General features: G+C 52.0%; 2 protein-coding genes across 2 annotated transcripts; both read left to right on the top strand.

The window, feature by feature from the left end:
- The first annotated feature begins 840 nt into the window (after nt 1-840).
- CSUI_010272 (uncharacterized protein) lies at nt 841-22,339 on the top strand. The gene is made up of 9 exons (XM_068070377.1): nt 841-2,667; nt 3,338-9,524; nt 10,051-16,225; nt 16,504-16,584; nt 17,208-17,261; nt 17,621-17,728; nt 18,680-18,865; nt 19,040-19,160; nt 19,986-22,339. The coding sequence occupies exons 1-3, from the start codon at nt 1,909-1,911 to the stop codon at nt 15,171-15,173; spliced, it is 12,069 nt and encodes a 4,022-aa protein (XP_067917646.1). The 5' UTR covers nt 841-1,908; the 3' UTR covers nt 15,174-16,225; nt 16,504-16,584; nt 17,208-17,261; nt 17,621-17,728; nt 18,680-18,865; nt 19,040-19,160; nt 19,986-22,339.
- Nucleotides 22,340-23,690: 1,351 nt separating this feature from the next.
- Nucleotides 23,691-25,217, top strand: CSUI_010271 (uncharacterized protein). The gene has a single exon (XM_068070376.1). The coding sequence runs from the start codon at nt 24,236-24,238 to the stop codon at nt 24,866-24,868; it is 633 nt and encodes a 210-aa protein (XP_067917645.1). The 5' UTR covers nt 23,691-24,235; the 3' UTR covers nt 24,869-25,217.
- The last annotated feature ends 513 nt before the right edge of the window (nt 25,218-25,730 follow it).

Below are 25,730 nucleotides of genomic sequence, written 5' to 3'. Positions count from 1 at the left end.
CCAGCGGTGCCCGACGATCCCCAAGGAACTGGAGCTGACTTCGCTGAGAGGCTTACCCTCTAGCCTCCACCAGGGTGAGCCCACATCTGTCATACGGTTGGGGGACGGGCAGGTTCGCTATGGGCAGCAGGTCCGATCAAGAGCCTTTCTTACGGTACTTCAAATAAAACAAAACGGGAGTGAAGACGTACACCCCAAACTCGCTACGCACCTAGCGAATCGAGTTGCTCACAGGAAGACTACATGCCACCGTATTACTTTCGAGGTGTGGTTGCGTCCACAAAATCTGGACAATAAGTACGATAAAGAAAATGATGTCTTCCCTCCGCAAAACTGTCACGTCGGGTAGGACAGAAGTACCCGAGAGAGGAAAGGAAGCCACTTATGGTATGGAGAAAACGGGGGAACTTCCATGCTACTACTAGAAGAAATGCCTGCAGTTCCGGGTTAGTCGAGACTGCTCTCGCATACTTGGTTGTGATCGCTGCTGCGTTCAGCTCGGATGTGCAGCTGCGCTGTGTATGACCTCTGCAAGATAAGGGTGTGACCGACCGTGTTGCCCTGGTCGAGTTGCTCGCTCCGGTCACCTTTCCTTTTTTCGGGCTCCTCCTAATTTATCCTGTTCAGAATTGCCAGACTTTAAGTGCAGGTCAGAGCACAACGTCTCCGGCACGGGTGGTGGGTGGCTACGCATTCAAACATCGCAAATCGCACATTGGCAGTATTCCCACTCCCAGATGTGACTTAAGGCAAGAATCTTTGTGGCCGTTCTGTAACGTGCATCTTCCCGCCTTCCCTGCCGGTCTTCGTTTCAAATCAATAGACTCCAATGCCTGGTCGCCCTTTTCTCAGCGATCGTTTCTCTTCACTGGAGGGTCACGGCCCTGCCATGGAAGAAGACACACCGGCCGCTGACCAAACTTCCCGTCGGGCCTGGCGCCGTGCCCGTCTGTACCAAAATACTCTGTTGTGGAGAACGGCGCGGTGTCTCCGCTTCGCTCATTGTTTCACTGCGTTCCAGCACGCGAAGGTGGCTCTGCCGCCGAGAAGCGAGACATGATCGCTCTACACTCGGGGGCATCTACGCTTCCTACCAACTTCGAATACTTCTTTGTCCAGTCACTTTCTTCATCAGGTCTTCTTTTCGATGACTTGTCTAGCTTGATTGTCTGTTCTAAGCAAATTTTCACACTACGGTGTACTAAGAATCTTCAGCGGCGATAGCAGCTCCTCTCTCGTTCTGGTGGTCCATTACGATGCTTGCCGTTTTCCCAGCGCAACGTATCCCTACTGGAGTTCCGCCGGATCACTCCGCCGTGGCGGAGTAATTTCACCGTTGCAGGACCGAAGCTGCAAGTCGCAGCTTGGTCTGACTGGCAATCCTCTAACTCCACGTACCCTTGACTATTTTTACCAGCCTTTCTGACCACTGGATGGAGGGCGTTTTCTTCGGCTTCTTGTCTGCCTCCCTGTTCTACGATTCTTGGGGACAACGCTTCTTCGGCTCGGGGCTGCCGGAGTAGCAGATTATTAAGGGGACTACCGCGTAATAGCAGAAGCACGCCTTTTCAAAAATGCACCAACTTTGCAAGAGATTGGATCCCGCGAGACCCCTCAAAGGCGCGAGCTCTGCGGTCCAAGGGCCATCAGGACACTGAGAGGAGACACTGTGTCACAGGGTAGCACTCTGCAGCTACATGTCACCTACCGCAGGCAGGGCCCACTCGCTAGTCGACCCATAGGGCCTGTCGCTTTCTTCCTTGCTCTGTTGCTCTCAAACTTTCGTGAGATTTCACTTGCAGCAGACAGCCCTTCAGTCTGGTCTGCCTCATGAACAGCCCTGTGCATTTTGATCTGTGCTGCCCGTCGTAAGGAAGTCATCAGGAAAGACTTCAGGGAGCTGGAACAATGCTGCGACCCGAAGCCTTCCGGAATTTCTCTCCGGGACCGAGCGGAGAAGACGATGACTCGTGTATAGGACCATACAGGATGTTGTCTCCGCTCCCCGATCACCCGCACTGTGCACCACCTTCTCATTTATCTCGCATGCAAAAAGGGCCTTGCAGATCGGCACATCTTAGCAGTCCCATACATCCGCACACGGCCAACAAGCCTGGATGCCATTCCGGATATGGGGCCTCTAGGAGTTTTTGTACCTTATCAGTCCCTCCTACCACTCGAGCAGCGAACTCGGGGGGATACACAGATCTTCCGTATACAGTTCAGTCTCCAGGTCCTCTCTCTGGGTTTTCAACAACTGCTTCGTATTATCCCGCTCCAGTTCGTCACTCTTCGAAGGAACCATCCTACTGTACTGGAGGCCTTCGAGGGCCGTACTCTACTCGCTTATCGTCGGAAGAAATCTATGCATGTGTAGACGGGGGCCAGCCGCCCTTTCCTCGCGTACCAAAGCCAGGAGCGGAAGGGAGAGAAGATGCATCTTCCTTTGAAACAAGCACAGATAACTTTACCTTTCAAGCTTTCGGCACCGGTAATACAGGGAGAGTTTCTGTTGTCTCTCTCGATCTCGATCCTTTCAGTCGAGCCACCATGCTAACGAAGTCGAGGAAGGGGTCGGGGGAAGGACAAAGCGATCGACGAGTTCACCGGGGACTAGGGACAGCCGTAAGTGGCCGAGGAGGAAAGAAATTCTCACTGCGAAAGAAAGTAAGGTATCTGAGCAGGATGACTTTTCGAACAGAATGCCCTTGTATCAGCCCAGCGTGTCTACACCGTCATCACCATGGCTCTTCTTGAGGGTTCTCTGTGTCCTCATTTCCGAGCTGGTGGATCTGATAAACCTCGGTCTGTGGCATTTTGTGTGTGCCGTAGTCTCGGTACGCTCCTCCCGGCTCTTTTCTGCTAAAATGCGTTCCTCTCCTTGGAGAGAGACGCCGAATTGTTTAGATCGTTGCCCATATAAAGGAGACCGGCTTGGTTTGATACATACCTCTTCGCACCAGCAAGGGTTCACTTTTTGTCTGCAAGGCGGAGTGTACATACACTTTTTCTCCTGACACTCGCCTGTCTTTTTAGTCAAGCACTTCAGTTTTCGTATCCCGGGGATAGATTAAAGACAGCAGAGTTTGGGGCTGAGTTTGCATCTATGGGTAGCGCGAACAGGAGCTGGGTGGAGTGCTGCACATGAATTGCGACTCCCTGCGTATACTGCTGTCACCTGATGTATACCATGAGCACTAACGAAAAGGATAGTCATCCTTGGCTATCTGAGGTTCTTCTATTTTTCAGATAGGAACCATTTCATTTATTGAAACTTCAGTAACTGGATAACCTGCGTATCACCCTGATATACGTGTGTCGTATTGCCTTGGTACAGGCGGACGATAGCAAACAAGATGATTCGAGAATCATGATGGCGACCACCCCCCCGCAACTGGCGTTGGTTGAGCAAGAGGCTGCTGGAGAGAGAAGACGATCTCCCGGTTCAGAAGAGGGGAGCCAAGCAAAGGCAAACGGACATCTTTTTCCTTATAAAGATATAGCTTGGATGTCTCTTCAAGGCAACCCGCATTATGCTGTGGCACCCGAGGGAACTTCCATGTCTCTCCGTCTTCGACAGGGCGCAGGAGGAGATGTAAGAAACAGCGGGACAGCACAGAAATCGAGAGGTTCAGAAGAGAAAGGAAATGAAATAGACGGATGGAATGACAGTAATACCTCATCAGTATCACGCGTCCAAGCAAACAACCTCCAGTGGGCAAGACAACCAAGCGGATCTCCAGCCGGCAAAAACAACTTTTCATCGTGTGGCTGTAATAGCAGCCCTGCAGATGGTGAGGAATGTGAGTTCGAAGGCTACACAAGCCCACGGCGTAAGAGCAAGCCTCATTCTGCTGCCTCCCCGACGACGCCTGTCTCATTTAGCTCGATGTCTCCAGGTTGTCCTTTCTCACGACGGCCAGTAGTCGCCCGGACATCGTCCGCAGTCTCGCCTGAGCGTGCTTACAAAGGGGGAGGTGCGTTCTGGAACCAGAGAGAGAGTCGAGAACGGGTACCCACAAGGAGTCCTGTAACACTACAAGTCCCCGGGGGAGAACAACCAAAGAGAATGACAGCGGGACCATCACTTCCTTTGGAGCGACGAGAGAGAAGACCAAAGTCTTCTGATTATACCACTGAAAGTATTGGCTCTTTGAGGGCGAAACAAGGGGGGAGGCCACGCTCGAAAGTAATTCTACCTTCTGGGCCGGGAACAAGGGGCAGAGAAATCCCAGCACGCCAACAATTGTCAAGAACCCCCCCTCCTGGAGGGCTTCGTACATCTGATTGTGTACATAAGGATGGCCAGCAAAAAACTCTCCACCCTGTGTCAGTTCAAGGCCGCCTTTCCACACAGCGAAGTGGGACTCTGGCCGCTCGGGATTCTCGGGCTTTGTCTCATCACAATGTCACCAGGGAGAAAGACCCTTGTTGGAAGCGCTGCGATCAGATGCAGGTTTCACACTCATATCATCAACAGCAAAATCCTTCACTTCGTCCTCAGGGAGTTTTTTCTGATGAAGATGGCGGCTCACCGCCGTTTTCTTCTTATACCTTAGACGCACAGTATCCTGACTCTGCTATCTCGTTAGAAAGAGAAAGGCAATTGTTCGATCTGTCTTTCACTCATGGACTCCATACGCAAAGGAAAGAAGCAATGACTACTGCCCTCGGCCCAAGAAGCTACCACACAAACTGGGCGACAGAAGGTGACTTGCGTCCCCACTTTTCTAGGGACCCAAGCGCAGCACCTCGATCAAAACCTCGCGGTCCTTCCCCTCCGTCGGACTGTCGAATACCAGGGCCAGGATCTTACCGTCCGCAAGGAAATCATTCGTGTCGGTCTCGTTCACCTATGTCTCCACATATCACTTCTGTCTCTCCACGGCCTTCATCTAGATGTCCACACTCCGGTAGTGTAAGACGAGGACACAGTAACCCTGCTGAGGAGACTCATGAAAGTCAAAGTTCTGAAGCGGTGATGGCCTGTTCTCCCAAGTCTTCAACGAGCCGACAAGGAGGAGGACGAGGAGGAAAAGGTGGGGTCATAGGAAGGGAGAGGGGCACAGGAGGGACCCGCACATTGAAGGGAAAAACTTTCAGAGTAGCTACGCGTAAGGTTAATGATTCTGCCACGAGGACAGCTAAAGATTTTCGAGCTGGTTCGGGATCAACTGAGCGAATTCGAAGTCCACAGGCAAGTCTTGTTAGACAAAGCGCACGACTCCCCTCAAGATCTCCTGGGATGAGAGGTGAAAATTCGGCAGACATAGGACCGCAATATCATGAGGTGTATCCGCATGGACATTCAGAGGATAAAAGGCGACATGTTAGGAGAGAGGGTGAACCCGGTGGTTTTCGTGAGATGTGTTGCGAGATGAAAGGCCTCGGGGGACGAAAACATGATGACGGGGAGTATCCAGGCAGTCCGGAAAGTCTTCTTTCGCAGGAACAGAGGGAAAGAGAGATTGCAGCATACTGGGGTGGAGGGTGGAAGGGAGACCTTCCTTCAACAATGATCTCAGACACAGGCTTCGCTTTCGCCCAGTCACGCGTTTCACCTTATTTCCCTTTTCCTCGTGAATCTCCTCAGAGTCATCTCTACTCAAGAGAACAAGGAAGAAGAGGACCGTCAGCGTCTCCAGGAAGATCTAGTTGCCAGGGGGACCGAGAGGCAGAGAGCTGTCGAATGATATCTGCAGCTGTCTCCGCATCATCCTTTCCTACGTTCGAAGAGCTTCAGGCGAGGAGAGAGGTCATGGTAGGGAAGACGGACCATACGATTGTTAAGAATGACAAAGTTACACAAGAAAGGTATCACTTTCCAATGGAATCACAGTCGCCGCGTGATAGCCCCCCTCCAACGGTAGGGCATGCTTCCGAAGAAAGGGACAGCCGATATGTGACGAGGGCTCATAAGGCTCTCTCCTCCCCAGGAGAATTAAAGACACGTAGTCATTCTCCGGCTAAACGTGGAGGACGACCTGAACATCATCATATATCAGGAGATCCTTCACATCAGTCATATCTGCCCCAGCAACCGCACCAGATATGCTCCAAGGGTACGACAACGTCACAGGAAAACTTAGATGCTCGGAAGGTTCCTCCTCATTACCAATCGATACCTCCGGAGTATGCGGAGGCTGGGGAATCATTAGAACCTTCTCAACATCTACTTCGACGGGCGTTGGAAGAGATGCTCCAAGAAGCGCGCTTACGACAACAGGAGAGTCAAAGTTTTTTGCATGCACAGCAGCTCCAGGGGAAACTTCAACGTGAGTTACGTGGACATCTGGAGATGCAACTGGCACAAGTCGCGAGAGCTCAGGAACAACTCCAGACACATCTCGCCCTTGCGCGAGCACAGGGGAATGCGGGAGAGAATGGAGTTCTCTTAGCGGAGTGCGTAGAGCAGCTACGACTCGAAGTTGTCAGAGAAGGAGAAAGGCAGCGACAACTTCTACGTAAGCATCAGATGCTGCTAGAGGAAGAGGAAAGGCAGACTAGACTGTGGCAGCGAGATACAAACGGGGGGACCGCTCCGGATCAAAGCATCGACAAAACAGATCGAGACCTGCGGGAAACTCCACAACGTAGTCAGGGCCTTGAGGACATCTCTGATGTCTGCTCAAGGACGGGTGGAAGGTTTCTTGAAACTTCAGCAGGACAACGGGATGGGACGGGTCGACGAGACTCTTCTCCATCAGTCAAGGGGCATGGGATACGTCATACTGAGGACGACAACAGAGAGAAGGAGGAGGAAAATCAAAGGCCACTTTCACACCTCTGCAGCCCTTCGTTCCCGCAAGTTTCACATACGTCTTCAAGTCCGACGTTGGGCTCCCATTCCCGAGGACGCTCGAGAGAAAGACTACCACGGCCTCTTTCATCTGCAGCAACTTCTGTTCCCGCTATGCGTCGAGGTTCATCTGAGTTTGAAGAAGAGACACAAGATTGTGACCGGAGAGCTTCTATCGGTGCGATAGGACACCCGACTTCTAGGGGCCGCCAACCCTCCGCAGTTCTTCAGAAAGAGAGTGGAGATATTCATCGTCCTTTGCATCAGGAACGAGGACTGGAACGATCTCCTGCGACTTCGCAAATGAGCACGTTGAAACATGGCGGCGGCCAGGACCCACAACGAGTAGCTTATTCTGGTGGGGATGGTGTGGGTCGCTGTGAACATTGCACCCCTCAGATGCAGTGGATTCAGCGAGAACGGCTACGACTGGCGAGAGAGAAACAGATCCTTCATCAGCAGATGGTGGAGCATCAGGAGTTGAGTAGAGCGCCCCAGGTTGGCGCGCATACATCACAAGGCTTGAGATCCACAACGGGCCAAGATACAACCAGTGGGGCTTCCTCTGAGCAAGGGGGGCAGGGGGCCTGTTCTGGATTATCACTTGAAGCCAGACAAGAAAATCGAAGAGCCTATGCTCCCTCGTGTCGACCTAAGAAACTCGGGTATACACCTCCCGCGACTCCTAAGTCATCTGCGAACACAGTGAGAAAAAGTAATCAACGACTTTCTAAACCGAGGACAGGGTCTTCAGGCTCTTCATCGCTCCCCCAGACAGAGCAGGTCCCTACTATGCAGTTGGCGAGCATGACGGGCTGCAAAAGCGGCAGAACTGTGCGTACAGGGATGGTTACGGTGAAGGCAACAAGACAAGGGATCGCGGCGGTGCAGGGAAAGGCAGAGCCCGTCGTCGCTAATAGTAAGGTAGTGATAGGAATGTTAGACAAAGGATCGTCACAATGTCCTAGCGTTTCTTCCGCTGAGGGGGCCGGAAGAGCTGCTATAGTACGCGGCGCTTCTGGGACGGGGGATGTTTCTGCGACGCCTCGAGGGGATTCTGACAGCGCACGAAAGAGGACACCACTTCAGAGTCAGCGACTGGCCCGACAGCGTCTCTGCGAACAGAAACGACTCGAGCAAAAGGCCGCAGCCGCGGCAGCCGCAGAGCTTCAAAGAAAGAGAGAAAATCTACTTAAACTTTCTGAGGAGAGACGGAGACGTCTAGAACAACATTTGAGCCGTCAGAATAGTGGTGGAAGAGGAAGGGCGAGACTGAGGGGGAAAACGCACGTCTCTCATCACGACACAGGCAAAGCAGAGGGGAGGCCTGCATCTCCCTCGAGCTCGGCGACTGGTGTTGATCAATCTGTGAGAGGAGAACCTCAAGTCACTAGCGTGCTAAGGAAAGATGAAGTTGTGAAGACGTCGAAATCAGGCTCGAGTTGTCAGTTTGCAAGGGAGACATTAGGTCCCGCAATGGTCAGCTCCACCTCTCCTTCGGCGAGTAGTACAAAGCAGCGCATTTGTGTGGAGGAACCACGACAGAAATCGCCTGAACTTTCTCACGGAGGTGGCGTTGTCGGACAAGAAGGAGAGAAGAGGGAAAGTCGAACAGATGGAAGAGGGAGTGATATGGGTGACGTGCGTCCCTGCTCTTTAACACCGGGTCCCTGGATTTCAGCTGACTCCGGGAAGGCAACTGAAGGAGGATCAGATGTCTGTAGATTGGCCTCTGGTCTCTCAGTGTCTCTACAGAACTCAGGTGTTTGTCCGGGATGTACTGGACTTCGTCGATTCCTTTCTCATCCATCCCTACATTCAACGTCTTCAGCATTTGCAGCTAACACCGTCAACAGGTCGCACATTCCCGTGCCTTCACGCTGTGTCTGTCACCATCACGGCTCACACGGCAATGCTGCCGCCTCCCCTCCTCTGACATCCGATGACGTCACAGGTAAAAGAGAACAACAGAGAGACGGCTTCGTGTCAAATCCTTCTTCCTTCTCACACCAGACTCATCATAACGATCCGAACGTTTACATCTCAAGGGGTGTAGGTACACAAGGGACTTCTTCGCAGCCCCCAGTGTTTCTTCCTTGTAGCGTTGGACAGCATATGGCTCCGGGAGGATGCGCCTATAGAGGCGATGTTTGTCCGTATCGCAATGTTGTCTCGCTCCCTCACACCTGTACTTCAATGATCCCAGGCAAAGGAGTGCCAACGCCCTCAACAGCTCATGTCGTCTTCTTCACTCCTGCAGGACCTGCTATAGGTCTTTGTTCACATGGAGAGTTCAGACCTCCCCAAGGACTACTCACACCTTGTCACTTGTCAAGAACCCCAGGGGTGGGGGAGGGTACCTGTGCTAGATGTGCCTGTGGTAGGGCTTTGACCCAACCACCAGGGGAGATTCGGACGGAGAGAGCAGAGAATGCCAAGACCGAGAAAGAAGCAGCGGAGGAAAAGGAGCAGGAAGGACAGGTTTGGCAATCTAAACAAAGAGTTTCACCCAGGAGACAAGACTCGCCGAAGGTGTCAGAGAGAGAATCTTTTCCTGTTGTGACTGCCGCTGACCCAGAAAATTCAAGAGGAGAGAAGAAGGGGGGTTTAGTTAACTCATCGCCGAGAAAGATACCCGGACAGGAATGTCTTCTTAGAGCGGTAGCAGAAAGAAGAAAACTTGAGTCCGAGCCTTCTCACATTCGACCAGCAGGAGTGACAGAAGGTGAGTGAAACCTGGAAGGCTGCATAGGGAACAGCTGCCTCCGTGTCCTGTCAGCATATCTATGGGCAGGATGTTTATGTCCCAAAGGTAGGGTACTGTTGCCGGGTCTGCACTGATTCCATCGGAAAGAGTTTCTTCAAAGAGCCCTGTAGGGAGGCTCTCTACTCTGTGTCTCTTGGAGGCCTCCTTACCTTTAGAATCTGAAATCATTCGAGAGTCTACTCGGGGATTTACACAGGATACACACCGATACAAGGTAGATGTGCACAGGTGCATCTAAACAGGATATGCTTTACGAAATGATTCTTTTTACCTGTTTTTGTATGAGGATTGATTGTTTCCGTCATTGTGAAGGTTACCTTTATTTTACACACGGCGCATGCATCCAGTGTATAGATTTTGCTGTCCTGCCCTTCGTGGTAGCGATCAGTCAATGAGCAAGAACACATAGCTCTGTTCTCTCTTCTTTTTCTCACCCCCGTAGAACTTCCCTTCGTCTTTCTTTCTGATGCTGTTGATTCGCTAGGACCTATGACACCGGAAAGACAATCGCCTGTTTCATCTGCTGCCGCTGCCAGTAGCATGCCTCGATCTGAAGATGAGGCTGCACTAGCTGCCAGGCAGGCGCGTTTCGAGCTTGAGAGACAGATGACGGAACGACTCCTAGCAAAGATGAGGCAAACGAGGTCTCAACCACAGAGACAGAGTCCTGCGGAGGTCGCGTGCCGGGCTGATTCACAAGCCAAAGGAACTACGACTCCATCGTTCCGTGCGTCATCGCACCCTTCACATATAGATAGTAGTCGACATGAAGGGGGGAGGCGTAGTTCAATTGAAGAAGGAGAGATTGTTTTAGATGCAGTAACTCAAAAGACATTCGTTGCCTTATCAAGTCCATCAACACCGGTTCATGGAGAATCCGGACGTGTTTCTGTACCTCTCCTGGAATTTCATGAAGTGTCTGTGAAGCCTTTAATGACTACTCCTGACTGTCGGGAGGGGGCCTCCCTGGAGCTCGAGAATTCTCCGGAGTATCCTTCCCCTCAATCAGCTTCGAAATTCCTTGATGCAGCAACGTCACCAGTCCAGGTATTACATCCCAGCAGCTCTTCTAGGTTTCGAAGTTGCCCATCACCTTGTACAAGAACTCAGTCATCATCATATCGTGTTCACCCACCACTCCGAGGGATTAGAGAAGGAGAGGAGGAAAGTATAAGCGAGCGAAGGGAAAGAGAAGAAGCGGACATAAGAAGCCCGATGGAGCGAAATCAACGATGCCATCAGCAGGTCATCTCTCCACGAGGAAGAGGTGGAGGTGTTCTAGACGACAGTACGGTTAATGAGCGAGGGACAGGGCCACGTGTGTCAGGGCGGCATGTTGATATTTGCACGGGAGTCCCGACCTATTCACTCGTGTCAAGAGAGATTCCTCTTACGTCTTCTGATTTGGCTAGCACTACCAGACATCATTCATCCTCTCCTCGTTTCGTCCGTCGGTCTTACATCAATGAGCAGGAATCGAAGATGGTTCGTGATCGAGCCTTATCTCCAGTAATGGTCCTATCTCCCCGAGGCCATCATAATGGTGAAAAACAGCAGTATCGATCGATCTCTTGTTTCCCTCGGTTACAACCTGTTGATCCGAGAGAAACGACAAGGGCTGCTCCTCTTCCTCCTCATCGTCGTCCGCCTGTCATATCTTCCGTCCCTTATCGCGAACCTACTGTGGCGCAACATCTTTCTTTCTCTTCGCCCCGGTCATCGTCTGCTGTACCTCGTCTCTCTTCAAATTCATCATTGTTGAATACTGCTCAACCAGATGTTTCTCCTTCTGTCAAATCAGCTCCAAATTTCCCTGCACGGACAGGAGAACTTTCATCTCCTCCTGCTTTAAGGCCAACTCGCGGGACTGATCTTCACTCCACGTCACCTGCTACCACTAGACGCCTTCTCCGTTCTCCCAAATCCGCTACTTCAGCATTAGCTTCCGATCTTAGGAATGTCTCTCCATGTCTTTCTATCTGTCAGGGGGCAAAGTCAGGAAACTTCAATGAAAGATCTTCTGCTCCTTTGAAGGTGACAGATCTACGCGACGGCGTTAGCTCTCGTGATTCCCCCACAAGACATGAACTCTTTAATACAAATGTCCCTTTGCCTTCGTCATGCTCGTCGTCAGATACCAAGACACACCTCACCCGTGCTTCTGTTCCTCAGCAGTCTTCTTCAGCTGTCACTGCTCATCAAGGAAAGAGCTCAGGGGGGTTACTACAGCCAACACCTTCCATGTCGCTGTCGTCACCAGAGGCGCTTGTATCAAGATTAGCAGCTGCTTCGAAGAAGTGCTCTACGAAGCAAGATTTACTAAAAGAAATGTTGAAAGAAATCTGCGAGATCGTAAGAGAAGAGGCTGCACAAGGAAATGCACCTGAACTGGCGTTGCTGAGAGGCGTCACAGGACAAGACGATAGTGTTGAAGGGGCGCAAGGGATGATGATGAATGCTACTGCTCTCTCTGTTTCTAAGACCCTTGGCGCCTCTGTAACAAGTTCAGGAGGAAGATGCTCTGAGAATCAAGAGAAGTATGAAAAGATTGAAACAGTGGTGTCACAACAGGAAGAGAGGTTCCTGTCTTCTTACTCTCAAGACCTCTCACCAGGAATGCTGTGCACGTCAGGAAAGAAGGGAGATGAAGACGAGAAGAATATTCACCCGAGGGTTCAGCCTTCTCCAAGTAGTACAGGCATGCATGCATCTGGGAGATTGCTGTCTAGTCGAAGTCCTATGGGGCTTGCAGGAAATTTTCACGAATCTGAGAAACAAGATCCACGTGTTCTGGCAGGATCTAAAGACGTAGGTATGATTGGCCGAAGTGACTCTTCATCTTTGGGCAGTTCACTTCGGAGATCTCAACTTTCTTCTTCGTTAAAAGAAGACGAGGTCTTTCATCCAACAGGTTCACCGAATGCTCTCAACCCTCCACCAAGCTCCCTTTCTTCTTCTTTCAGACGTGCACAAGATAACCGACCTGGTGCTTTATCATCATCTCTCTTCTCTCGTCCTGCCTCTCCTAAGTTTAGAACTCCTCCTCTATCTCCTTTTCCTATCTCTGCTGGAGTTTTCTCAAGTTCTCTTTCTTCACCGATCGGGCAAGAGGGATCTCCATCTCTTGGTCTGGCCCCTTCTGCCCTTTCAGGAGGAGCAGTACATCAGGAAGAAAAGAAATTGGAAGGTGGGCATATCAAGAGTATAAGAGAGAAGAAGAAGCAGCTTCCGGCTGCACTTCAACCAGGAGCTCTCCGAAGCCCAAGGAGCCCTAGACCTGCTAGACATTATAGTATGAGCCCTCCAACTAATCCCATCTCACCTGTCAGTGAAGCTCTTTCAGCCTTGAAGAAGACAGTCCCCCCTGATGACGTGCAGAAACAAGAGGAGCTCGTTGCAGCCGTAGTTAATGCTGTGATGGACAAGTGGCGACAAGAGTACGGCCTTCTTCCTGTTGCTCGAGGGTCCAGGGAGGGACAGAAGAAGAACAAGGAAAGAAGTGCAAGTGAGGGTGAAGCTACAGATCAAGTCAGCGAAATAGAAGAGAAGTTTTTCGGGAGATCTGTCGATGAAGAGGAGCCAGGGACAACGAAAGAGAAAAGCGGGAAAAGCAAAGTTAGAGAGACCTGTCATCTTTCAGGTGATCTCTTGGGGATCTCTGCACCGGTCGAGTGTGAATGCCGTAGTGATGGTGACAAGAGGGAAGTTCTTCAGGCTAATAAAGACTCGAGGAGAATGAAGGATCGAAGTCCGACTTTCCTCTGTGCTAGTTCTGCTAGTTCTCCGCGTGTGGACACACCTCATCTCAGTAATCAAGGAGTAGATCGTCGTGCAGCAACTCCTCGCGAACAACTGAGTGCAAGCGGGTCTCCAGTGGGAAACCGCTCGCCTTCCCGTTCTCCTTTTATCTTCTCTTCTACCTGTGCCGAACATCCGCGGTCCCTGTCTCCTACGTATAGACAACAGCTGCCTGCATTCCCTAGGTCCATTTCGCCGCCTTCTCATCAGAAAGTCCAGGAGGGAGTGAAGTTGCAGTGTCCATCTTCTCCGAGAATCGACAACTTTGGTGTGCCTCTACGGCATGAAAAGAAGGAAGATATGTATCGACCGGAGAATCTCCCATGTGCCGCGGCGCCGGATCGGGCTAAACAAACTGCTATTGTGACTGCTGTCTGTCGAGAAGCTGTTGCGTTAGCCTTCCTGGGATCCCCTCGGGACGGGAGAAAAGGACTGATGTCTCCCTCCTCAGTTCAAGGAGAGGAGCTGAGCATCTCTGGAGCGGTGACTCTATCTCCTGTGCCTTCTGTGAAAAGCCCGGCTGCGTCTTGCGCCGAAGACAGGGGACAGTGTAGAGTAGTAGATTCTTATGCTGATCGAAACAGGACGGCAGAAAAGACAAAGGATGAGGTCCCAGATGCAAAAGCCAAAGGAGCTGGAGGGGTATCGATGAGACACGGAGAAGGAGCGTTATGTGCTGAAGACGGCAAAAAGGAGAGTCCAGTACGTGCTAAGCGAGGGAGTCCTAGGGAGGGCATTTCCATTGTTACAGCAAGCCACGAAGTTTCGCTGGAACCTGGAGAGGTAACAGAGACGTCCTGCATGCGCGTGGAAGAAACGTGTGTAGCAGTTCAAAGAAAGCGGATTGAGGAAGGAGACGGGAAGAGAGGAGACAAGGGAGAAGTGAAAGATACATCTAGTCTGATCCTTGCTCAGCTTGATGAGGACAGAAGAAGAACACCAGAATTTGTAGACAACATCTCTAGGAGAGGCAACGAAGAGGCAGTAGACGGACAGAGGTTGTCTTCCATGCCATGCACTCATCCATCTGTTGTCCCTGCCCCTAGCGAGACAAAAAAGGAAGGAATGCCTCACTTACGCGGATCTTCATCTCTTTCACCCCCGTACAACAGTCATCCCTCTCCTTGGCCACAGCTAGCTCCTATCGCTCTCTCTCCGACAAACAAAGATGGACGCTCAAATGGGGATGTCCAACAGCTAGCAGACTTAGAGCCCGGCATAGATCAGAAAATAGACCCAACAGGGAGAGTCCCAGGGAGCGCTTTCCGTGTTGCATCGCTTTCGCCGAAGAGAGAATATGGGAAACCGACGGCTCTAGATAAACAAGCAGTTTCGCCTTCTTATGCTGGTGGTTTACACTCTCCCACAGACAAAAGGCCACGCGGCTCAAGTGTACAAAGGCGCGAAAAGCAGTCCTCGGAGTCGCCCCTGACTTCACCTCGGTCCGTCAGTCCCATTTCTCCCTCCCACCCAGCAGCCGTGGTTCCTCCAACACGAGTCAGACATTCAGCGCCGTCCTCCCCACGCAGCGAAAGAGAAGAAGTTCAGTTGAGCTCACTGGCTCCGACGTCTCGGCTCATTTCCTCGCCGAGGGAAGCCGACTCGAGTACTGCTCACCGTAGAGAGATACCTCCGGGGATCTGCTCTCCCAGCAGTCCTTCCGTAGCTCTTCTGTCTCCGTGTAGTAGGGGACAGCAGCAGCGATCCGGGGTGTTTGCCAGCTTCGAAACACGCCAGCAAGCAGCCCTCCTGTCACCGTTCCTAGCTCTCCCCCTCGATCGGAGACGCGGAACATGGGGTCGGTCGTAGAGGGAGGGATAATTTTTCTTGATCGTCGGATTGCTGAGGGAAGGCATGGAGACTCACAAAACAGTCGTTCTGTGTATGGTCTTTCTTGGACAGAAAACCAGTCATGCAGTCCTCCTGTACCGGGGGAGGGAGTGTGTTCTCCAAAGCGACATCAATATGTTCCTTGCAGCGGAGAAACAGGACCATTATCTCCTCCGAAGACACAGGACGTGTGCATCTTATCTCCCAGGTGGGTTGAGAAGGAGATGCAGATTGCTGGAGAATTGTCTCCGACTGTACAACGTCGACCAGAAAACCGGAAATCTCCTCGAGGAGAGGTGTCATCAGCCTCATCACCACCCCAACAATCTCCTCGAGAAGAGTCCGTATCAGTCTCACCGCGTAACAAGCAAGAGCGGAAGAATGTTTCTTGTTCTCCTCTCCCTGCGGCTTTGTCTCCTGCTGCACGGAGAGAGAATAGTGTCAGGTCAGTCACGGCGGCCGCCCCTGGTGTTCGCCCGCCGGAGATGAGTTCCGAGAACGGCGTTGGCGCCCTCCCCGGCAATAAAAGGGAGGTCATCGAAAGGCACATGGCCCCTCCACCATCTTCCTCTGACTTGTCTAAATCTTTATTGCCTGAAGCCCTTCCAGTGTTTGAACCGGAGCGAGAAAGAAATGACGATAAACTGAGCTGCACGGGGAGTAAAAGAGAAGCCGGTGCAAGAGAACAGGCGACGAGCGATCATCTTGTAAGACTCCCTGCTAGTGATTTTCATGCTTTAGACCGACACGGAAGCGAACTCAAGTGGGGGAGACAAGAGACCACAACAGCGGAGGAAGGAGATCAGCGGCTAGCTGCATTAGGAGGGACAACACCGAGAGGGTTTGAAGTACCTGTGGCTTCAAAGGGAAGAGATCTCGTACAGAATGGCGTCGCCATGTTCTCTTCTGATGAGGACGATGAAGACAGTGACGGCAAGTCAGATGGAGAAGTTCCAGAAAATCTAGGAGAAGATGCTCTACTTCAAATGGATGCCTTGGCAATCTGCCGACCTCTAAGGAGATCAAACAAGGTCAGCTCTTACAAAAACTACTTGCTAGTACAACAAATCAACTAATAGTACTAGACTAGTGATTCTCCCGCGTGCTCTTTGTTGGCGTGCAATGTCCGAGAGGGAAGTTCCGTGGCCGGGGGGCGGGGGGGGGGGGTTATTGTTTTCTCTCACCAGGTAAGCGCGCCATGCGTGTAGCCTACATCTTCATACCTAGTCTAGTGAAGTGGTGTCAGCTCTTCAGTTGAAGCGTGCTGTCTTGCAGGGATCGTCGTTTTGTGTTTCTCGTTTCTTCCCAGGTGGTTGACACATCCCCAGAGGCTGCAGTTCGCATTGCCTTCGCCCTCATGTCAGTCCGGAGAGGCGAAGAAACTCTTGATGTAAGGTTGTTTCCTAACCCTCAACCGCTTTCCTTGATGTTCCTGTCTCCGTAGTGGCCAGGGGGAGGGGAGGAGGGGTGTTAGCTCAGAGTGAGGCTCTTCACTTTTCAAGCCAGTCGCCCATTAGAGTGAATGCCTCGGCATCACTGGAACTATTGGACCATCTAGGAGCTGTGAAACACTGAATGGTCGCCCTCACCTCGTACAGAGCGGCTTCTCGGAGTAGATTGTGATGTGTGAGTACGCCACTCGCCAGCGACTCAAGACGCCCAGGTATTACGTACGACTGTATGTATACCACAGAGTGTTGTGGTCTTCTTCTACGGTGTATAGTTACTCTCCAAAAGAAAGGGGGACACAAGGTATGTGCTGGGTTTCTTACATTCTTTTCTATCCACCATCGGCCGGTCGGCTCGATGGTATTTGATAGGAGTTCGGAAGTAGTTCCGTGTCGAGACATCCGAGTACTGTTACCCTACGAAACAAAAACACGCCAGGCTCATCCTAGCACAGTGGTTCTCCTCAATCACTTCTACTGGCCCCTTTCTATGCTCGAAATGTCTGAATGGACTGTCATTCTTGTATCTTGCGCTTGTCCTTCTTCCTCGGTATGACGACTTCAGGAAGTTGTGACTCCGGAAGATGTACAAACTTCTGGACCTCTCTACCGAGAAATCGTAAGGCAACAGCAAACGACCAGCTTTCTTGCTTTCTGTGGTTGGGCATTATACCATCTCAGCTGGTGTGTGGGGTATGTTTCCTTACAAGCTTATCGCAGGCCGGGCCTCTCCATCACTCTGTGTGCATCGGATGCAGTGAAACTGTTTTGCGTAGACGGGAGCATCTGTCGTACCGCAGTTACCACGGCGGTCCTAGAGAGAATGAAGTCCATCGCCCTTCACTCCTTGAGTAGCGCCGACGTAGGGAGGAATCGCCTGGGAAACTCGGCCGTTGGCCCCTGGCTCTGTCGTAGTTTACCTATCGTAAGGATCGAGAAATGTGATTGAGCACCTTTCTGTTCTTTCTTCCTTTGCAGCATACCCTGGTGAATGTAGGAGCGCAACGTCGAGGGGGTCCTTCTCTCCGCATTTCACGAGATTTCGTTGAACTTATCCTTGATCTCGTTGAAGACCTCGTTACCGATGTACGTCCACCACAACTAAGAGGAGGGCGCCGAAGAAAATGTGAATGCATGCAAGTTTGTTTCGCTGAAACAATTTTCTGGTCAGGATTATAGAACACTCCCGGGTGTGCCTATCCCGTCACAACTGAGTAAACCTTTCTAACATAAAGTTCATTCAAACGTAGAATTACTTGTTCCACATGTATATTCTTTTATAATTAATTCTTGTAGTGACTCTACTAAACGACGTGCTAAATACCCAGCATTTGCTGTTTTTAATGAAGTATTCAAGATTCCTTTTTTAGCTCCATAACATGAAATAAAATATTTATGAGCTTTTAAACCTTTACTAAACTTTGCATAACAGGTAATTCAAATGAAAAACCTCTAGCGTTCATTAACTGTATTTTTTAGTGCCAAACGCAGAAGTGGTAGCTCGATGTTTTCGCGCACTCTTCTCCGGTTACCGAACTAAAACTGACCTGTACCGCCCTTTTCTCCGGCAGACTAGCTTAAATCGTCATCCTCCGTTTCGAGAGTGATAGCCGATTGCCAGTCGAGAGGGGAGACTGAACTTGTTTAGAAACCTCAACTGGGTTAGCCGCGACGTTTAGTGTTACCACCACTTTCCTGTGAATCAGCACTACGTGTGTACATGTGTACGTACACGACTCGTCTATCGATGGATACAGTCATTAACTAACGAGCCTGTTAGATCCGTATAAGCGGGTTGCTGGAATGCCCACTATGTCTATCGAGGAGAATCGTCTCTTGTTCTATGTTGCGCTCTTTCGAAGGAGAGTCACTCCCTCGGTGGCTTCAACGCAGGGGAGAGGTGCTCCGCTTTACACTGCCCTTTTGTGCGGCTCTGCCAATAAAGGCTCATCTCGATCAGTTTCCTACTTTCCGCTCTAATGTCAAAACATCCCTCGGTCTCCCTACAAAAATTTGCTGGTGTGTGTGACTTCTCAGCCAGACCACTGCTATATGAGTATTAACACCTGGCAGGTGGGCACAGCGCAGCACCGTGAAAAACAACGTCAGAACGTCCTTCAGAAGCTTCCAGCGTTAGCTCGGCTGATGAAACCTGAAGCGGATGGGGAGAAGAAGGATAACTTGGCCTCCAAGCAGTTTACATGGAGACAGCTCCTAGAGTGGGTAAGGACAGCTAACTAAGAACTAGACCAGGAGTCGATCCTCACACATAGGTTGGGGGTCCGGTGAATTCGGCGGGGCAGCTCCACTCTGAGCGTGCAAGATTCGCTCAGTTGCCTCTTCTCTCTATTATTTCTCCTGTGTTTTCACGATGTTTCTGCTGTATTTGGCTTCTAGGTATACTCAGCAGCATCTCAGGGATACTTCGCTCCGATCTCGGCCTGCTCGCCGTCGTCCTGGCGTCGAGAAAATCTCCAGCATCCTGCTTTCATGCCTCTGCCACCCCCTCCGCCTTCAGGTATAGACGGTAGCCACCGTGTCGGAGTTTAGAGGAAAAGGCCGTGAACCTACCGGGCTCCAGGCTCGACGTAGAGAGCTAAACTCTGTGTGGCCTCTTTCCTGAAGGTTTCTTTTCCTCTCTTTGGTATGTAGTCATCTCTAGATAGAATCGCGGGAGCCCGTATTTCATCTAGCCCTGTGTGCCATTCACCGTAGATATAATCATCCTCAGTTTCTGTTGGGGAGTTGTTGGAGCTCTCCTGACTGTGCTTTGTCGCTGTCAGTGAGTCGTCGTCGTCGCTAACCTCTATTTCTCCCGCTTCTGACTCTTGTGACTGTTCTCTCTTCTCTATTTGTCGTTCCCGCTTCTGGCATTTGACTCTTCAAAGCTTGCTGTGGCCTCCTGACCTTTCCGCTGTCGTCTCTAACTGTCTTTGCCATCTTTTATGTGCACCATGGGGACCTCTTCTTGTGGAGTGAAGTGGCGGTAGGGGCTAGGGTCTCTCAAACAAACTGACAGATTTCGGAGATTTCTTAGGGTGAACACCGGGTCTGCGGAGCGATTCTCTAGAAGCCTGAGCAAGTCAGATAGCGCACAGAGATTGCCAGCTTGTCGGGATTCATGGGACAATACACTAAAGAATATGCGTGAAAATGCGAAACTAGGAGACCGGACTCTGCAGAAATAGAACAGCCTGCGAAATACCTCTACTGAGGTTACTCACTACTGGCATTTGCGGTTGTCTCTACGGCCAAGGGGATGGACGTGTTTTCTATCACCATCCTTACGTAGCGCACTGATTACTTTTTCTCCTTCTGCCTTTGGATTGTCGGGCGCATCCAGTTTCAGATTCATTGCCGGGGATGAGTGGTGCTGACGAGGCTCCCGTTCCACAGGAAGATCTCATTGGTCTTGCTTTTGCCTACCATAAAGGAGCCGACCGTCTCGTTCGTCACCGAAGTAGGCTACCGAGTCCACCACCCAACGTCGTTTCTTTAGGGCCGCATGAAAGGGTTGCTCTGCCTGAGGCGGCACCTCGGGCGATACGTGTCAGTAGCAACCAACAGGGAACTACTGAGAAAGACTGCTTTACTCCGGACAGAAGGAAGAAAACAAAAAACAATGGTGTGTCCCCTCAGGATCCGAGGAATGTTCGACTAGCCACGTCGCCGTATAGTTCACCCTGTGTCTCACCACTGGGTCCCCTGTCAGGGGCGGCGGTAGGCTCAACAGAGGAGCGGGGAGGCGCAGAGTATGCGGCGGTTGTTTCTCTCAGTGATGATGTCTCCCTTGAGGGTTTTAACCCAGGAGAACAAAACAAAGGATCAACAAAGATGCTTTCTTCTTTTCCAGTATTCGAGGTGGTAACAATCCCGTCGAGGGACGTATGTGAAGAAGACGGGAAGGGAAAGGTGTCCTCTCCCTCCAGAGAAGAAAGCCCGAGACAAGTTGCTCGGATTTGCCCCCAGCACGCTGCGATAAATAACGCAGATCTCCCCGGAGAGCAGCACCGCTGTATCGCTATAGGGGGGGATGAGGGGAGTGGAGGACGAACAGAAAGAGGAAGCGACTTGGAGAGTCTCCCGAGCTCTCCTTCATCGTCGTTTTCTGAAAACTCGTTCCTATCGCGGTCCCATCCGTTGCGGAAACACGGACGACAAGAAGCAAGAAGTCCCCTTCGGCTGCCTCCTTGTTTAGCTACCTCTCAGGAGCTACCCGACATCGAGTGTTTAGCTCACCCGTCTCCTCGCTCGCCGTTTTCTGCCGTGGCCTCGCCATCTTCTCGTCCGTCTTCTGGTGGAGCGTATGTCCGTAGAACAAACACCAGAGAGAAGGCGAACGGAAGTAATCCTGCGGTGTCGCCAAAAGAATTTCAAGGCCAAGGGGAGGGTAAAGAAGCCAGCGAAAGCGACGCCGCCTCTTCGCAGCGTTTCAACCGACGAACGGCCAGGTCTCCCTCTGGGTCTCCAAAGCTGCGGTCGAACTCCCCTGCACGTAGTTTCCCTTGGCCACTATCACCTCTCTCTGTCAGCCAAACAGCTGCAACACGGGGTGGTCTCCTCCGACATCCGGAAGAGCTTTCGCCTTCTCGTGCATTTGCTTCGGGACACCACTGGAAAAAAGAGGCGCCTTCAATACATGACTGTGCTTCTCTTTCCAACCGATCGCTCTCTCCTCGAAGCGAATCTTCCAGTCGGCTGCAGAGCTCTTCGCCGCGCGGTCTCTCGCTGTCCCCTCGAGGCTTCCTTAGTACGAGCCAAGAAACAGAAGAAAACAAGCTGGCATCTACTAGGAGCGGTCAACATGAAGAGACAAAGCAAGCACAAAGACCACAAGGTTCAGGCGAGCGGGGAGTCATACGGGGCTCTCGACAACAGCCTCTGGGTGTCCAGTCGAAAGGGAACGTGGCGGCAAAGAATACCAGTCAACTAACCCCGTCCTCCTATTCATCTTTGTCTCCTATGAGGCTCTTCGCTCCAGGTGAAGAAGCTTTTTCTCCCCCAGGAGCTTGTCTTTCTCTCCCTCCTCTCCCGTTCTCCGTAACGAGTCCGACAATGCAGAAGGCTGAAGAAAGTGTCTCATCTTCTTTTTCAGGTGCAAAGACAAACAAAGACGAGATGCCCTCGTTGCCTCTTTCTTCTGTGACAGACCAGCGGAGAGATCAGCAGCTTGCTTTTGCAGCGGCCGCAAGGGGTCAACAGCTTCAAGAAGGCGGAAGGCGGGAGCGCAGCGCTACGCTATTTCCCACTGAGTACCGACAGCTATCCTCGGGAGAGATTGTTGTTGAGGATGACGGAATCAGCTCAGCTGTGTCTGAAGGAGAGGTGAAGGAAACACGACTGCAGGCCTTGACTTTCAGTCAAGGAACAAACTGAAAAACCCTGGCCATCGCTACCACAATGAGCTGGCTGAGCGGATGTTCCTAATGAAGGGAAAGGACAAGACGCTGGGGGATGCGCTCGCCGCAAGCTGCTGTCCACTTCACTTTTCTCTCAGCCGACCCTTCACGTGCCCACGTACCCTGAATAGCGATCATGGCTATCATCTCTGAAAGCGCAGTGGTGAATCGGCGCTTGATATGTCTTTTCACATAACCGATTGAGAAGAGTATTCGACTTTCAGCTTTTGTTCGATCCCTGTTAACCTGGTCGAAGAAACCGTTGTGGTATTGTTAGTGCCACGTGCACTGCTAGGGCAAAAGATCCCGCTGGTTCTCTTGCGCCAGACAAGACGGAAAACAGTCGGTGCTGTGGTCGAGTCTGCACGCCGATGAACGTTTTCCACTGCTGAAGATCTGTCATTTGTAGGCGCCCATCGCGGACAGGGTGTGCGGGTTCAGATTAATGGCTACCTCCTTCCTGCGTGGTATGTGTGTATCGCCTCCGAAGTTAGCACGACTACCGTGCTCTGGAGCTTGCATGCTCTTAGGTGCGAACCTCGCGAGGCAGCCCAACAGGTCTCTGGGGGTGGTCATCGGCTTTTCACGACGGAGCGCCTGGTATTCTCCAGAGTGGTCCGGTGTTTGAGCTGCGACTGCCTGGCATACGCTCTCTTTTCAGCCAACAGTAGACAGGCCGTTCGTTGAATCGCTGCTGATAGTCCGCATACAGAGAAGCCACCGCAAGGGGCCGGCCGACTACACCTTGCAAGGCACAGCGGGAATACGTCCATTCTTCCGCAGGACCATCTCAGCAGTACTTGTTGCCTGGCACCCTGCGTATCAGCTGGATACTCGAAGCCCTCTCATCTGTTCCTTAGACCCAGGTCGCAAACCGAAACGCCGAAACGGGGAAGACTACGCGGCCCTGTAGACAAAGAGAAGCTGTGTGGACTTGTTGAGTGGACAGTTGCTGATGAAGCCTTGCACGCGCAGGCCCCAGCTGTCGGACGCGACTTTCACGACTGACAGCAGCAAGGACCGACCATAACGACCACCCCGTGGACAAAGCTAGAACCAGCGCTACACACTGCACGGAGTGGGGTTCGAACCCACGCGGTCATTCGACCAGGGGATCTTAAGTCCGCCCCCTTAACCACTCGGGCATCCGTGCCTCCGTTACAGTTCGTACCCCGTTAACGCTTAGTTGTCTCGTGTAGGTATGGTGTTGACCGCTCACCGAGCCCGGCGCAAGCACGTTGAAGTCCATATCGCGGAGGGCGAGAGACTGGTAGTTAGGCGTGGATGGCTAGAGTGCCGCACCGAAATCTCGCGACAGAGTCTACCAGCCAGGTGTTGCCTGCCTGCACCATCGGGAAGCTCCGCGTTACCTCGCGTCGCGTGCCCGCCTGTTGACGCTCGGCTAGGGGGAACAACAGGAGACAAAGGCCGCCAGGAAAAAGTGGGACGTGCAATGCTACGGTCGCGTAACCCGAATGAAGGCATCTGGCAATCCACAGTCGGTAAAGGTCGAAGAAAACCTTCCTCGCCGATGGTACCACCGCCCCTCCCAGTGTTCGCTGGCAGCCCATGTTCCCGTACGGCCAGCTCGGCCGGACGGAGTGGAAAACGAGATATGGTGCATGTTGCAGTTCCTGGGAGATTTTGCTGGCCTTTTCTTAAAGAAGTTCAACAAGCGGTGATTTTCCGGGTGGGGGGGTGCCTCCGGTTCGCCCTTGCGGCCGAGAATTCATTAGCTTGCCGCACCTGAAACTGTGTCGGACAGGTAGCGGAGAGTTTCGGGAGAGGTCCGATTCCTCGCTTGTGTTGTCAGGTCTCTGAGCCTTGGTGGTTCCCTTTTTCGTGCATCTCCTGGATTGTCAAGTTTGAGAAAGAAACGGAGCTCAGCCATGTCGCTACTTCACGGGCCGCTGCCGGCATCGCGGTGTGCAGCAAGAACTGCTGGCTTTCTCTCACGGTTCGTCGTCGAGATGCCTTCGAAATTGAGTAACAGCCTGTACACCCCTCTTTAGAACGAGAGATGGCTGAGTTTAGCATTCGTTGTGCTGCCACCCGGGTTTCGAAATCTATGGCTTTCATGCAAAGCGGGCAACATCGTGAGCCCCAGATTGTTTCTCAAGGTCGACGAATTTCCAGTCTTTCCTGGTGACTGAACTTCAAACCTCTGCGAGGTTTCCCATGTCCAGTTAGAAACATGGGGGCCCCCTTCATTCTCGATGCGAAAGCGAAGTGGAGACCCCACTCGAACTCTCTGCACGCTATAGAGGTGTATATCCACGTTGTTATCCGGAATGTTGCCTCTTCGCGGCCCGATGGGAGCTACTTCTTCGGCAAGAAGGTCAGCCGGGTGGAATGGGAAGACGACGACGGATTCCCAATGAAGATGTCCCAACAAAGCAGTCAAAGAGTTTTTCTCACTGTTAACGGCCGGTCCGTCGATCCGTACCGCGGAACAGCAGCCATATCGACGCCGCTAACACTCGACGTACGTATGGGGGACAAACCTGTCGACTTGGAACAAAAGGTTGTTTCCATTGATATTGCTGCACTGCACCAGGAGGATCTCCCTGAATTTGAAGCAGTACGCGAACAACTGCTAACTCTCAGAAGGATTCACATCGACGTCGACGGAGTAGGCACCTCGACAGGAAGTAGCCGCGTCGATCTGTCTAACGGAGAGATTTCTCTCTCTACAAAGGGTACAAACAGTGGGGAGGTCTCCAGCCTTCCGCATCCAGATTTTCACTCGCGGCTCCAGCGGGTGAGGACGGAAAGCGCCCGCATTGCTGACGCGCTCCAGCAAGGCAAACATGTCAGTGAGTGCTAGGCAGTCGGCAGGGGAGATCCAAGGACACCTGAGGGAGGAGTAGAACGCACCTTTCACCGCTAAGTTTAAAAGCGAGAGGGCTCGATGACTTTCGCTCTGCAGCCGATGGTCTAGCCCTCGTATCGCTTCATCTCAGTCGTCCGCTACACCACTCGTGGTATCCACGGTGTTCCTGCGTGGGCTTCCACAAGCCTGTGTGTACAGGGGAGTCGATGAACGGATAGAGCCGGCTGGGCAAGGTACCTACGTAGCGGAGTTGCACGGAGTGGGGTTCGAACCCACGCGGTCATATGACCAGGGGATCTTAAGTCCGCCCCCTTAACCACTCGGGCATCCGTGCAGCGGCGGGACTTCGTGCTCGTGTACATTCTGGGCGACTCGTTTAGAATGCGGAACTGGCAGCGTTCTGCGCCTGGTGGAATCTAGCGGAACCGAGGGCCCTTATATTTCTTTAGTTCTTCAACGTTAAGGGGGTTCTCGTGTGGAAGAAAGAGAACCGCCAGTGCTCTCCAGGCCCGCAGGTATCGAGTTTGAATTGGAGTAACGTGGAGTTGTTATGTTGTTTTCTTGGCCTGACGACGTCCCCGCCTCGGCTATTCATAGGAAGAAGTGGCCGTGTCTGCTAGAAGTGGACTGTCTTATGCGCCCAAGCTCGAAGTCCCATCACAAACAAGCTTTGCACAACAGTTCTGTCACGTAGTCTCACGGAGAGAGTCTCATAGCACACGATGAGAACACGCTCAGTTCTTAGAGGATCTAATTACTATTCCTCTCTCTTTCCGTCACTGTTCGTCGCTATGATCTCACACGACGCATTGGGAGAATCGCGTCTCTCTTTTCGCCTCCCCGGTGTAGCGGGCTA

The sequence above is a fragment of the Cystoisospora suis genome (genome assembly GCF_002600585.1).
Source record: "Cystoisospora suis strain Wien I chromosome Unknown contig_7033, whole genome shotgun sequence".
Taxonomy (NCBI): Eukaryota; Apicomplexa; class Conoidasida; order Eucoccidiorida; family Sarcocystidae; genus Cystoisospora; species Cystoisospora suis.
The sequence above is the reverse complement of the archived record's forward strand: the minus strand, read 5'-3'. Positions and strand labels throughout refer to the sequence as shown.

What these genes read in the sequence shown, in the direction of transcription:
- CSUI_010272 (XM_068070377.1), top strand. Translation starts at nt 1,909, where the DNA reads ATGCTGCGACCCGAAGCCTTCCGGAATTTCTCTCCGGGACCGAGCGGA. An exon ending in AATTCTCACTGCGAAAGAAA is followed by an intron (nt 2,668 to 3,337) that starts GTAAGGTATCTG and finishes GCCTTGGTACAG; the next exon opens with GCGGACGATAGCAAACAAGA. An exon ending in ACCAGCAGGAGTGACAGAAG is followed by an intron (nt 9,525 to 10,050) that starts GTGAGTGAAACC and finishes TTGATTCGCTAG; the next exon opens with GACCTATGACACCGGAAAGA.
- CSUI_010271 (XM_068070376.1), top strand. Translation starts at nt 24,236, where the DNA reads ATGGGGGCCCCCTTCATTCTCGATGCGAAAGCGAAGTGGAGACCCCAC.